At 31.5% G+C, this 15,100-nt stretch overlaps 3 protein-coding genes across 4 annotated transcripts; 1 reads left to right on the top strand and 2 right to left on the bottom strand.

Moving 5' to 3' along the window:
* Nucleotides 1-2,399: 2,399 nt before the first annotated feature.
* LOC106761815 (protein RADIALIS-like 1) lies at nucleotides 2,400-5,268 on the top strand. Its single transcript, XM_022781475.1, has 2 exons — nucleotides 2,400-4,112; nucleotides 4,237-5,268. The coding sequence occupies exon 2, from the start codon at nucleotides 4,562-4,564 to the stop codon at nucleotides 4,820-4,822; it is 261 nt and encodes an 86-aa protein (XP_022637196.1). The 5' UTR covers nucleotides 2,400-4,112; nucleotides 4,237-4,561; the 3' UTR covers nucleotides 4,823-5,268.
* A 2,417-nt stretch (nucleotides 5,269-7,685) lies between these two features.
* Nucleotides 7,686-10,121, bottom strand: LOC106761454. Of its 2 annotated transcripts, none has more exons than XM_014645007.2 (3): nucleotides 9,969-10,121; nucleotides 7,945-8,151; nucleotides 7,686-7,863 (listed from the first exon to the last, which is right to left on the bottom strand). In XM_014645007.2, the coding sequence occupies exons 2-3, from the start codon at nucleotides 8,131-8,133 to the stop codon at nucleotides 7,768-7,770; spliced, it is 285 nt and encodes a 94-aa protein (XP_014500493.1). In that variant the 5' UTR covers nucleotides 8,134-8,151; nucleotides 9,969-10,121; the 3' UTR covers nucleotides 7,686-7,767. The 2 variants fall into 2 exon arrangements, with proteins under 2 accessions (XP_014500493.1, XP_014500492.1); XM_014645006.2 differs by having other exon boundaries at nucleotides 9,979-10,121.
* Nucleotides 10,122-10,953: 832 nt separating this feature from the next.
* LOC106759887 lies at nucleotides 10,954-13,913 on the bottom strand. The gene is made up of 3 exons (XM_014643267.2): nucleotides 13,534-13,913; nucleotides 12,179-12,316; nucleotides 10,954-11,484 (listed from the first exon to the last, which is right to left on the bottom strand). Exons 1-3 carry the CDS (start codon nucleotides 13,702-13,704, stop codon nucleotides 11,116-11,118), a joined length of 678 nt encoding a protein of 225 aa, XP_014498753.1. The 5' UTR covers nucleotides 13,705-13,913; the 3' UTR covers nucleotides 10,954-11,115.
* Between the last annotated feature and the right edge of the window lie 1,187 nt (nucleotides 13,914-15,100).

The following is a 15,100-nucleotide window of genomic DNA, read 5'->3' as shown; positions in this document are numbered from 1 at the left end:
AAAAACTACATTGTTAGCCTAATCATGAATGTCATCAAAACTCTGTTTTCACTCTTAAAGATTCCTCACAGCACTCATTACCAATTTTCACCCCATTTACCACTCTATTTAATTACCACTCCTTGACCCATGTAATACTTAAATACTAATATAAAACATACACCTTTTTAATTATCAACAAACGTAAAAAATCTAACAATGAGAATCTTAATCTTAATAAAGTAGTTCACAATAGGAAAATTTTTTTTAACAATTTTTAGTTTATAATTTTTTGACAATATGATAGTTTGTGATTTATTCGTTTTAAATATTTTTTAAAAATAAATTTAAATATATTAATAAAACGATGATATATCTTATTATTAGAAAGTTATTAAAATATATTTGACAATATTGTCTTGTTACACGTTCCGTACAACTAACGACCACTTGGTTTGCATATGATGACGTGATTTAGACATTCACCAAATATTATTATTCCTTTATATTTTATGCCTTTCCCTTTTCTATGCTTTTGCGGCCACTTTAGGACCACAGTAGATGCTACCTACACTTTTTTTTTCTCTTTATAAATTTATAATTATCATTTATTCAGCTTAATACCATATATAATCACTTTCTTTAAACTATTAGCCAACAAGAAAACGGACAAAAAAACTGTAGTTGTCATGTTTCATGCATTATTCCTGACTATTACATTTATTGGAATCTACTAGTTGACATATAAGGTCCTATGTTAACACTACATAGAATAATCTTTGGAACATATAGCTTTTACATTACATATAATAAAACATAACATACTTTATTAAATACTCAATAAATTATAAAAATTTAATAAAGATTCAATTAAAAGTTTTTAAATTTATGAGAGACTTAAGTAACAATTTTTAATTTCATTTTATTATTTTGGATATTTTTGTTGTTTTTCTTAAATGAATGAATTTTACTACAGTAACATAAGCAGAACCAGATTAAGAAAGAATGAAAGTAGTAAGACAGTGACAAAAGTGGAATGAAATGAAATTAAGAAGAACGAAACAAATATGGGAATAATTGACAGTAAAAGCTATTGAAGTAAACTCAGTATCCATAATAATGCACTTCAAGTTGGAAAAAGAAAGGATATTTGGTTATGTGAATGATGATGAGCTAAACTATCTGATAATTGGTAAGAAAGGACCACTCTGAAAAGAATCTTCCACATAATGTGTTTATATAACTTTGTACTATTGTTCTCAATTGCAGTGTAGATTTTGGTGATGATGAGGCACATCATCCACCATCTATTATTCATCACAAAGATTCCTTGAATCCAGAATAATTCTGTGGCCAGGATCCACTGACCATGACTCATGCAACATTCAACACAACTCTACACACATTATCTGCATTCACTTTCCAACTTCCATGCTGCCTTCTTCAACACTTCCTCCTGTCTTCCATTATAATGCAACAACAAGATTTTTGTTTCTCTTCACATAAATAATGAGACTGATCCAACATGCCACCAACTTCAATGTTTGGAGTACTTTCACAATTTAAAATGGAAAATTTTAACTCTCACTACCAAATTAACTTTTACATTATGAAATAAAAGGAATAACATTTAGTACTTGGGAATTCCAAAATATCTTCAACCATTGCTTTGGACTGGTTTAGAAGAATATACTATACTCAAACCTACTTGCTAGATATTACAAAAACAATAGTTCCATAAGGGGTGGTGCCAATCTAAATCTGAAACAAGTTGCTAGCATCACTGTACCGACACAGAAATATGCTGTGGCATGCTTTAGCTCTATTCAAAGATTCAGATATTTAGCCATTGCCTAGCAAAATAACTACATTTTTATTGGTATTGGAAGAATAATCATCGACTCTCATATCACTGATGGGTCTTTCCAAAAAGACAATACTAATGAAATCTGAACTCTATGCACATGAGAAATTTAACTTCATTTCTTACCCAAAACCTTAAAATAACAAGTTTATAGATCTTTTTTCTTATACGTTGTTCAACTTTCTCGTTTCTATTCAATGAAGAGACTTAAAATCACACTTGCAATCCCAACACATTTATATTTGGTACATACAAGAGATTAAGACCATAAGAAACATGTTCATGCTAGCAGCTCTGCCTCATTGTATGAATGGCACACAACAGATAATGATCATAGTTTAGACTTTTGGTTAGTATAAGGTACTGGTCAACCAGATCATTAACCAAGCTTTCAAGTTGTTTTTAACAAAGGATCTTTCCATATACAAGGACCTGAAATTGAATTTCTGGTCACAACTTTAAAGGACAATGCTATCAAATTTTGGTTTAGATACATAAAAAGCAAAAATATTTTTTGTACATGACAGCATCAGTAGTTGAACTGTCAAAATGAAAATTGAAAGTGTGAAATTGAAGATCAGAAATATATACTGTTGCTGAGATGAAGTAAAAGTAATTTGCCATAAGGCTATTTGTAAGAACTAGCAAGATCTAGTTTGTTACTCTAAAAATAAACACACACAACAATCAAGTTGAAGCATTAAATGCTTGAAATTTGGTTGAAACTTAACTAAGATATGAAAAATCATGCAAGATGAGGAAAACACTATATTCTGCTCTCTGCATCTCTAATGCCAAGATTTAAAATCTCTCTTTTGGCTGTTTTCTCTGACTCACTAACACCCAGAAGAATGGTCATTTGTAATAACAAAGTGGTCCAAAAGACCTGAAAAAGTTTAATGCCTCCTGCATCACAGTGTGCCAATAAATAAGCCTTTTGAAGAACAAAAGCTATGGCCTAATCATTCATTACTGCTTTTGGAAAAAAGAGTTAGTGAAAGTCTCTTTCACTTGCTCATGAACAGACATATATGACTAAAATTTTACTATAATTGTTGTGGAATTTGTGGAGCTATCTTGGATCAACCCCAACCCACGTGTTTACTTTTTTGCCAAAAGCTCAAACTCTTCATTGTAGTTATTTGGTCTATTCTCTTAAACTAATCAGGACAAAGAATAATTAATAATTGCCATCAGCAATTCCCCTATGAAAAAGTCCTTTAGCACTATGAATTATTTACTCTCTTTCCCATGTCATGATGTTAAGGTTACACACTACAGTGCTAAAAACATAGTCTAAATTGATATTCCAATGTGTTTCCCACACTGATAATGGCTACTCTTCAAGGTTATGCCTCTCAGATACTGATAAGACATATTGCTTAAGCTAAACAGAAACTAATGTTGTTACTGTTAGATGAAAGGACACATTGGCCTCAGTATACAAGACACTCCCGGTCCCTCTAAGTAACAATCATCAAACACAAAAATAAGAGAAGAAAACACAAATACAAAACAAATTTACCTTTGTTGTCAGTTAAAATGAACTCATGCATTCATTTTTACAGAACTGTTTTCATCTATCAGTTTCAAAAGTTGAAATGTATGAGTTAATTTTGACCTATAGAAGAAGTTCGATTCATTTTATCTAATAAATCTTTTCTTTAGCAAGTGTTTGTGAAAAGGGTTATCCAAAAGAACTTGATCTGAAACCTAGTAGTGAGGGGGGCTCCACAGCAGAAAAAAGTGTAGTAGGTAATCTATATAACCTATCCTTCTGATTTTGAACAAACAATAATCATTGTACGGCTGAAACTGGCCAGCTAGAGTGTTGGAATGTTGTTAAGGACAAACTACATTCACAATTAAGATCACCTGAGGTGATGGAAAACCAAAGGGGGGGATTTTTCTTTGCAATTGTACTATTCTGAACAAGATATTGTGGTGTGTGATGCATTGGTGAAAGCTCTGATACCTGCTGAAGATTGGACCCACTTAAGACCATGCAAGAAAGAGAATAAAATAAAGCTAGCCATTAGCTGACCCAGTTGAGGGGTCTCTTACATACGTTTTTAGTATCAGAACCACAACTGAAAATTCACTGTTTCATACTAAGAAGTTGGTTGGTCGTGTCCATTTGCTCAACCAAGTGATATCTCTAAGGTGCTAAACACATTCAGATCATCAACTTGAGGAAGTGTCTCAACTCAACTCAACTGTTTCTACTATCAAGGTGTGGAGTTTCACCACCTCGAGACAGAATAACAAAGTACAATTTTAACTTGATGTGATTTGTGTTTTTGTGTGTGAAGAATAAAGCAGCCAAAGAGAGATTATAACAAGTAATTTTGTTAACCTCTTTGAATTCACTCACTCATTTTTACTGTTTGAAGATACTGATTCTCCCATGATGCTGCTCAATTTCTTGGTCCTGCTCTATTCTGTGGTTCCTGAGGAGACAAATCATTCAAATTCTACTTCATTTTGGCAAGATTTGCATTCCAACTGGCTCTACCCCACTTTAAACTCTCCACCTCTGGTTATAAAAGGAGCACACGTTGTTTCCTCTCTTCAGTATCATCAGTTCATCTTCCAATTCCTTGGTGTCTTGTTCTATTGACTCAATCTTTTCTACTTTTTCTTAACACCCTTTGAGCTATACCATTTCCTAGAGCAAACCTCATACCTAAACTCTTTGCTAATCACTGCCTTCTGCAAATGGCATCAAGCTCAATGTCTTCCACTGGCTCATGGAGTGCCAAGGACAACAAAGCCTTTGAAAGGGCTCTAGCTGTTTATGACAAAGACACTCCTGACCGCTGGTACAATGTTGCTAAGGCTGTTGGTGGAGGGAAGACCCCAGAAGAAGTCAAGAGGCACTATGAACTCCTCCTCAGGGATGTTAGGCACATTGAATCAGGACAAGTTCCCTTCCCAAATTACAAGCAAAGTGGAGGGTCTCAAGAGGAGAAAAGGTAGTGCTGCATTCTATGTCTTCTATCAGTTTATGCTCAGTAACTCCTACAAAACTTCTTTTTTCAGTTTATGTTGCAATGCTTTTCAGTAAACACCTTAATCATAAACACATTAACTAAGTCTGAGTTAAATTTCTTAAGAAGTGAACTTCAAACTTTAAAACTAGTTCAACTTACAGAACTGGTTGCACCATGTAAATTTACCTTATTTCTATATGAAATCTTCAACAAACTTATTCACATGTTTGACCCCTAAGCATACTGATATAATCATTGGAAGGTGATAATTCATGAGCTACTTTCACAAAGCTCTGCATGAGTTTTTCTAAATGAACACTGATGTTCATGAACTATGCAAAACATCCATAAAATTCTAGGAAGAATGATTTTTTCATCACAGAGCACAAGTTGGTATAGCAGTGGTTAATCATAAGCACAGATTTATCAAGTTACAACAACGAAAGTACCTTTTTATTTGGTTATGATGAACTTGGTTTCTTCATGTCTTAACTTGCAGGCTGAGAAACTTGAAGCTTCAGTGAGATGGTGGCACCAAGAACAAAGAATATTCTGATTTTGAGTTTGTAGCAAAATTTCTAGAACCTAGTGTTACGTAATAAGTAATGCTAGCGACGTAGTAGAATTGAACTTTTATTCATAATTAAGGATGGTGTCGTGTCCCATGATTCCATGTTGTATTGTCGTTGAAGAATCAATGACTCTGTTTTACTTTCCATCACTAATAAAACTTGATTTTCATCAAATTATTTGTCATTTATTTATGGATAATGATATTTTAACGACTCTTTTTAATAATTTTTTTATAATAGAACACGTGTCATTATTTTATTGATCTGTTTGAATTTATTCTAAAAAAATATTTGAAACGGAAACAATTACAAATGCGTTGTCAAAAATTTGTAAATAAAAAATTGTATAAAATAAATTGTTAAAAAAACTTTATTTCTTTATTTAAGTGTGTTAACACGTGAATTCATGCACAAAATCTTCTTTCTTAAACAATAATATACTAGCAAATTCATTATTTAAACTAATTTAAAACATATATATCAATTATATCAAAGAATATTATAAATAAAGATTGGCAGTAATTTTCTAATAAAATATGTTAATTAATTAAAACATTTAAAAATAATAATAAATACATTTTTCAATTAGGAATCTTATAATAAATGATAACAAAATTTCTAAAAATGATATTACAAACAGAGAAGTGTGTGTGTTTTAAATTAATTGTGTTTTCACAAATTGATGCAACAAATATTTATTGATTTTTGTTTGTTTAAAAAAAAAAAGAAAAAAGTTTTATCATCTTTTTGTCTCTTGTGAGGGCCATGCGACATCTTTCCGTACCACTTATTATCATTGCCCACAAAATTTTATGCTTTTAAGGTAATTACTTTTTCTTTTCTCCACAGATTAATCTTTAGCCACAAGTAGAAACAACAAATGCCTACAAAATGTTAAAATATTTTCTATAACATTATTTAAATAAATTTTATTTTATTATTATGATATTTTTAATTTCATTTCAACATTTTATGTTATTATTTTTTATTATTTTATTGGTATTAAAAATGATACATGATATAAATTATAAATAATGCTTAATGATTTAACGAGTAAAAAAATAATGAAATTGAAAAATATATTGTAATTGAAAGTAAAATCTTTTAAATTTTGGAAATAATATGCATTTTTTTATGGATTTCATTTTAATATTGAAAAATCTCATAAACAAGAATTTATAATTTCTATAATAATAAAATATTAAAATAAAAGTGTTACTAACACAATTAGCTACAAAACAAAATAAGTAGGACAGAATGAATGGACCGTGACAAACACACCAGAAGGGATTTTTTTTCTCTCTTCATGTTATTCCCTTCAAAATTGATTATTCTGCACCCCATTTAAAAGATAAATAGGTATTGTTATTTCAGAATATCTATTGTATGATTAAAATACTAATAATATATCAAAAACAATTACAACATATGTTGATGGCAACAAATAGTGAAAAATATTTTGAAAATTAGAAATAAATTTGAAGAGTTATAAAATAAAGGAATAAAATGGTCAAATCCATTGAAATTCCAGAAAGTGAGTTTCATGAACAAACCATGTTTCAGACACGTGCCCTGTTCTTGATGAAATAGTAGTGAATCTTTAGATCTTGTTTACTTGAGTTGATTTGGGAGATAGTAATTTTAAAAGTAAAATTTGTGAGAATTAATGTAGAATTTAATTTATATGACAGAATAAAAAAAACTTACTTTTAAATTCACTTTCACTTACCTCCAAATCTGTTCAAATAAACAACAAAAAATTTTATCATCAAATCTTCTTAATTACTCTCTCTCAAATCCACTCAAATTAACAAGACCTTAATATTGTCTAAACTGTTATATTTTATCATTGAAATTGCTACTATAAAAACAATAGATAATTATAAGTGAAGTAAGAAGCTACATTAGTTAAGAGAATCAAAATGTAATTTAGCCACAAATAATGTGTTTTTCTCTCTTGAGCTTAGGTTTATGGGTTTTTTTTTTTTTTTATAACTCATAATTTTTTTATAACTCTTGGACAGTTACGTTGACTTAAAAACAAATGCTGCAAGTTTTGGTGCAAAATATTTTCAAGTCAGCTACAAATTATTAGAAATCCCAACTTTTTCGTTGGTTTCATTTTTTATTTAACAAATGTCTTTCCTATTTTCATAATTATGAAATTTTACAAGTAGTCAATATTAGGATGTGTTAGAAAAAAATGTACTGTGAATACTCCTTTGGTTAAACAGTACTCATAAAAACAAGTCATGAATGGAGTTGTCACAAACAAAATTGTTTCACAAACAACTATTTATACGAGTGGTATTATAACGACATGCTTCGGTTAAAACCTAGTGTTTCATAAACAAGAAATCTAGTCCTGTACAGTTGTCCTAAGAGGTAGAGAACTTTCTACTTCTTTGGAAGCATTGGAGTGTCCTTCTGTAACAGCCTTTGACAAACCAAACATCTGAAATTGATCAAAAACCACTCTTTATCAGCAAATGAGAAAGGTTGGAAAGATTTTTATCAATAAATTTCAGGTACCAACCTTTTGAATTGTTTTCTTAAAGCAACTTTTGTGTTCATCCACAGAAGCACTTAAAAACTCGTCAATATGTTCCTTCAAATCTTCCAAGAAAGCAGCTTCTTCATTCTTCTTCTTTCGACATGAAGTTACAACCGGAGGAGTTGCTGTGGAAGAGGACTGGTTTTCTGGTTGGCTTTTCTGAGTGTCCATGCTCTCCAAGACTTATAGCTGAAACAATTTACACACTAACAAAATCATCATCCGGAAATTTAGGAAATCATTATTATCCCACACATACGCTGCGCTATCATCATCAACCAAAATATTAAAATGCAATAACAAATTCGATTTAATTCATTCTAATGAGGAACCTTAAATTTATGGAGAACTAAAAGGCAATGGTACACCATTTGAAATTCTATGAATAATACTCTAGAAAACATAAGAGAGAATGTTATCACTAAGCCATTTAGAATGACTGCAAGTCATTCCATGCAGGAAAAGAGAACAACCAGATAAAACCAAACACAAACTAACACGAACAATGGCTTTTTACAACGGTTTTTTGAAATTTGAAGCAAACACTAACTAATAGTTGTTGATTCTTGAGATATATCAAAGTCTCTACAGCCAAGTGGCAAAAAGTTTAATCCTTGCTACCACCCCTACCCCAGTTTACAGCCAAAGGAAAATAACTAAATGCAAAACCACTAAACTCACGTACAATCCTTACATCCCTATAGCGAGTCTTACACACAGATCCCTTTCCCACCCTAGCTAACTAACTGCGACTGTTTTCCCTCGTCTCTAGCTTTTTTTTTTATCTTCCTACCCTTTCTAATTTATGCTTCAATCCTTTGGTCCATCATTGCTCTTTGTACCACATCACACGTCGTCGTGATTTTGGTTGGTAGCAATAAACAGTGCATGTTAGCACAGCAACTGATGGTAGCAACTAAAATTTTATTGCTGACAGAAGAATAACCCCGTGCCAATAATGCAGAACAGGTCTGAGAATAACCCGTTGGAATAAGGCATGCACCAAGTAAAAAATTAAAAATGAAAAGCCCTGTGTATTGTTAGTTTGATTTCCAGAGAAAAACTCAATAATAGTCCAAATTCACTGAATTAATGAAGACATCGAAGTTGATCCAGAGACTCAAACCACAAACTTAGATGGCGAGAAAGGGTTGAAATTGAAAAGACAAAAAACAAAACCTTTATGTATAGATTAATTTAAGGCTTAAATAACTTTTTGGTCCTCATAAATTTGCAAACTTTGCACATAGCCCTCGATAAAAAAAAAATAAATTCTAGTTTCGGTTCTTGATAAAAAAATATATTTCTGGTTCGGTCTTTTACCCGTTTGCGGACATTCGTCAAGCGATGACATGTCCGTAAAGTGCCACTATATTTGGCTACTGCAAGAGTGAGCAACCAAGGTCTGGTTCTTAGACCACCATGAAATCAGATCCAGGCCAAGATAAAATATGCAATTTACTTGAGAAAAGCTCTTGTTACTCTTGCAATTTGCTTTAATAATCAGAATTAACCAGAAAAACATGACCCTAATTGATTTGACAACTGAGCAGAACATTTGGAACATGGCCAACGGAATTGTTAGCAGCAAAGAGGAACAAAGTGATAATAGAAGGGTCAGTGTTCGATTCTTCATATCTCACAGACTGACATTTAAGGAATATGAACAAAGAAACTTATACAATTACTCCTCCAATTCACATTCAAATTTTTCTTTTCTTTTGCATTTGTATATTGGCGATAAACTAACAATGAGAAATCTAATAATACAGAGTTTACATTTAGTTAAAATTGGGACAATTCAAAAGTATCTTCAAGTAATAATTTTCATTTGTTCATCCAAATTCATAATTATATAATTATATATTAAAATTCATAATCATACTTTTCAGTTTTTCATCCAAAGGCAGTCTTAGCATTATTCTGGAATGCAAACGAGTAGTGATTTCCAAAGTGCAATATATTTCTGTTATGGGAGTTGAGCGAAACGGAAAAATAATACAAACCAAACTAAACCTGCGGTGGAGTCGACGGAGGTCCGGCGAAAAGCAAGATCGCGGTGGAGTCGACGGTGGTCCGACGAGAAACGGGAATCCGATGAGATGCAGCACTTAGGATCTGGGGAAGGGTTCGAAGAAAGAGGCAAGCGTGTTCTAATGCAAAATATATTTTCTTATTATAAAACTTTATTTTATACATTAATTATTAATCTATAATTCACAACGTTAATAACAAATTTTCTTTTTATAACTATGTTTTATATACAATTTTTATTACTGGTTTCACCTATCTTATTTTTCATAATTTAAAAGTTTTTTTTTCTTTCTATTCTAATAAAAAAAAAAGTGGGTTTAAACCTGTTTTTAATCTCTAAAATAAAATTATAATTTTTGTTTGTCTTCCAATTTTTTTACTTGACATCAAATTTCAATATTCTAACTTATTATTTTATTTTAATCATTATAAACATGTTTTTCAGTCCTTACAAATAATTTATGTTTAACTTCAATGACAAGCATTACAAAAAGAAAATTTTAAACTAAATAACACATTTTATACAAAAAGAAGTATAAAAAATTCCACTTAGCAACCAAAATCAGTTTTAAAATTACATTTTTCTTCACTTATTAAAATTTAAAGATTTTAGTAATCAGTGTAGCGACTGATATTTTTGTGTCAATAGGACCTTATGAATTTGATCACTTAAATTTTCTAGAAAGTAGTATTCCTTTATATTATACTAATATACAGATCTAATAAAACAGAATATAGCTTGAATGCAAGCACTTACCTATAAACCAAAACATTGATGTAATAAATGTAAATTTAATAAGGTAATATAAGGAAAAATTATCAAATTGTTGTATTTTTTTAAATTTTATTAAAATGGATAACTTTCGAAAAAATAATACCAATATGAAAGGTCATATTTACATTATACTATTTCATTGTTCATACGTTTTTCTGATAAACATGGTGACACACAGCAAAGGATAAGCAAGAAACACTAGGATACCAAGAATGATGTTTAACAGAAACATTTGCATCCGTTGATCTTTAGAGTTATATATGTATACATTGGCTCATACTATTGACACAAAAATAAATTCTTTGATGTGTCTTTTGTAGCAAAATGGCAACCATTTGATACACCTATGATTGAATGTTCACATCTGAGGTCTCTGGCTGGATTTGAGCTTCGACCTGAACCTGGGAAAGATCGGTGGCCGTGGCCGAGTCTGGTTGAACGGCCGCCGATGGTTCTGCCTCGCTCCGGACGGACACTTCAGTAATCTCCGGTGGCTTGAACTTGTTGATGTAGTAAGTAAGTGATGGCCCTGTGTATTCAGTTGGCTGGATCTGAGGAGGAGCATTCTTACCAACTTGTAAGAGTATTGAGGATGCTGCAGCAACTGAGATCAGGGCAAGGCCTGCAACAATTGCTGCAGTGTTCTCAGCTCCATCAGAAGAAGAGCCAGCACTTCCTGAACTTATAGCACTTTCTGCCACATAAACTGCTGGCTGAAAAGATCACAAGGTGTTAGACAAATTGAATCATCATGTTTCTCTTTGTTTTCAAGTTCAAAACAAGCAAGCTTATGCTGACATGTGTTACAGATCTCACATGAATTACTAATGTGGTTTAAATAGTTCTGTACAAGAAAAGTATGGCCAAATCCCTTACAAATCAAGATAGTAGAAAACATTACAGTTCAAAGCAAGCCAGCCGACATTGAGTTGGTCCTCTCAAAGGCTTCCCATTCATTCAAATCATTCTAAACCTAAACCATTCTCATGAGAATAATTAGGTTTATAAGTATTTAAGTATTGGTAAAGCCTTTCAGTTGGCCAAGTAGATCTTGGCCTACTCACTTTGGACCATTATGTCTTCTAATATCTTGAAGGGTATTCTACCATATCTGTTTGATGTATGTATAACTGAAGACAGTTCTTACTTTACAAGTTAGCTTTTGAGGTTGAGTTTGACTTAACTCAAATTCTAAAAACATGAATGCTTCAATTTGACACAAGCTAGTAATACCAATGACTAGCCTCAGAATTCATGTATAAGACTAGCAATGTATGCATGATTGCCCAAATAATAGTCCCTTATCAGCTATCGTGTTACCAATGTTTGCTACTCATTTTCATGCTTACAAAACGAACATTAAACTTCAACAAATCAAAGAATAAGTAAAAAAAGATCAATACTAACCTCAACTGAGTAAATGTTTGTCTGCCCAGCAGTGTCCTTCTCAACATACCCGGTCCAACCCGGCTTACGACGTGGTGGGAAAGTACCGACTACCTTTGTCTTCTCTCCAGCTAGCCATTCCACACTGACCTTTCCAACCTGAATCACCACCAACAGAGAATTGATTAGCTTCCTTTGTCTGTGATGAATGCAGAAGCTAAACACACATGGAAGATAATGATACAGCACTCATCTTTTGTTAGTGCATGAATATGTGCAGGATACTTCAATTACAAAGCCTAGCCGAAGATAATATGGTATAATATTGGAAACACACTAAAGATTAGGTGAAACAATGGCGCAAATTTCACTACCACACTGACATAAAGTGGATTTTCTAAATTATCCTCAGTATTATTGCATACATAATGTCTTTCAATTCTGCTAATTACCCAGAAACAGTGGTTTTTGAGACAGCTTTTATAAAATGGCTCCTTTTTTTCAAAGAATTTGCATTGAGCACAAAAAACAAAATTGTGCTAACTAGAGAACAAACTGTTGGAACTATGTTTTAACATCAAAAAGGATAAGAACACAACATCCAGGTTGTATAAGCTATATAAGAAATGTCAATCACAAATTGCTCAAAACAAAAATATGCATATAAAAAACTTTGAATCTAACTTAACTTCCTGCTCAATGTAAGTGGGGTGTTCCTTGCATAGATCTAATGATAATAATCCTTTTCCTAAGAAACCATATAAGAAACCATGAAACCAATTTTAACCCAAAACCTTAAGGCAATGGGTTTTTAGATCTTTTATGTTATTCATCTTGCTCATTTTTACCCAACAAGAAACTTCCACCTCATCTTGAATTCCTAAGAGATTTTATCATATTACACACACCGAGCTTCCTTTTTCCATTCAACATTAACCTCTTTAATTGTTAGATTAGTAGACATAAGGACATTTGACACCAATAAAAGTAAACAAACCCATATATAAGAGATTCAACGATGAGTTTGTGGTGTTTTAGCTTCTATCAGCTCATCATTCTTATCTATCCAATGTGGGAATTCTTAGTCAACTGGAATTCCTAACAGTTATGAACCTTAAATTGATCAAAACAAATGAGCACAAGTCAAATTCTTCTTCTACCAACTTCTTCCAAAGGATCTTTATGGAAAACAACAATGTTCAAAGACAACATGTAAATGTAATTATAAAACTAAAAGAACTTATTTCTCATTATTCCATTTCCAAAATTTTCACTATCATGTTTTTCCTCAGTTACCAAAAGGGCACAAGAAACAAAACCAATGGAACAAAACACCTAAGAAACTCGAAACAGATTAAGAAAACTAAAGAACTCACTTCCTTTTCGGGGGCACATTCTTCGTCATTGCAGTCAGAGTCATCAGAGTCAGCTCTAACAGTGAACAAATCAAACCTTCTCTTACTGGTTTTTGGGTGCTTCAAGGAGAATCTCCTGGAAGAAAAGGCACAACTGTTTGCTGCTAAAGTTGCATGAAATGCACAAGCCATTGTTGGGGTCTGAAATTGAAGTTCAAACCAAAATGGTCTCAAGAGAAAAACAAAAACAACAAAAGGGTTCTTAGAAATTTAGGATTTTGAAGAGGATCTTGGAGTTATGGTTTAGTGGGTAAACCCTTCAGAGAATTTTGTGTGTTGAGGATTGGTGTTTCGTGGTTGAGCTTAAGCCTTGAAGGTAGACAATTTGATTGAGATATGCCATGTGTGGACACATAAAAAGTACTTCTATTGAGTTGTTGGGAAAATATCTGGTGGAAACAGTTCCAGCTCAGAAAAAATGTTCTTGTTAAACAATTAATTAAAAAGTTTTTATTAATAAAAACCAAATGAATCAAAAATCTAAATTATTAATTAGTTCCATCATTAAAAGAACAACTTTTATGTAACTTTAATCCATTAAAATCTTATTTTAATTAACTAAAATATTTGTGGAAGATCGTAAAGTTATGTTTTAATTTTAAAACAATTTTTAATTGGTTAAAATTTATATGCTTGAAAAGTTTTGTGTTTTACTCCTTTTAAATACAATTACTGCAAAGTTTAACAGTAATGAATTTTTTTCAAAATAGTGTGATTGAAAATGATTTTTTGTGAGTTTTTCTTGAAGAATCATGCAAATCAAGATCATAAATTGATTGTCTTACATTTAAATCATTGTTCTTTCTTTTCTTTTTAGTCTGAGCTGAAACTTATTTAAGTGATCTTGTTCCATGTTTTTTCCAGTTGCATTGTCCTTAACTAGAGATGTCAAAAGTTTTCTATTGTAATAAGATTTCACAATATGAACTTTCTGCAAAAGTTTTTATGTATGAATGCTATCTCTAGACTTTAGCATGAACAAATGTTAGACATTAAAACAATTCATGCATGCAATGTTTATATGAGACATACACCATAGTTGTAATCATAAATATTTTCTAAAGTTAAAATAAAGCTTAATTTGGTGAATTTATGTGTGCATATGAGCTTTAAATCATTAAACGAAAAACAATTTACATAAAAAGTTAGATTCTACAATATTCATATTAGAATTTTGAAAAGAAAATAAAAGAAACTTGTGAAATTATCAATTATCTCTATGTTCAGGAATGCGTGAAGCAAAGAGAATTGAGACTTTCCACTAAATCATCGATAACACAAGAAATGCAATACAAAATCTACGTAAATGATAAAGGATTTAATGCAATGGTTTCAAAATGGAGCAAGGCATCAATAATCATTTATAAACAACATGTATAACTATTTCAAGTTGCAAGAGAATAACATAGGGTTATAAATTTTTTTAATATTCATTAACTATTAAGTGTTTTAAGTGGAAAAGTTATAAACCTTTGTATTACCCTAATCATGAATTAATCTTATGAACATAAATTCCCTTTATCTGTGA

Source organism: Vigna radiata, chromosome 5, assembly GCF_000741045.1.
Source record: "Vigna radiata var. radiata cultivar VC1973A chromosome 5, Vradiata_ver6, whole genome shotgun sequence".
Classification (NCBI taxonomy): Eukaryota; Viridiplantae; Streptophyta; class Magnoliopsida; order Fabales; family Fabaceae; genus Vigna; species Vigna radiata.
Note: the sequence above shows the minus strand (reverse complement) of the source record. Positions and strands in the feature narration are given on the sequence as shown.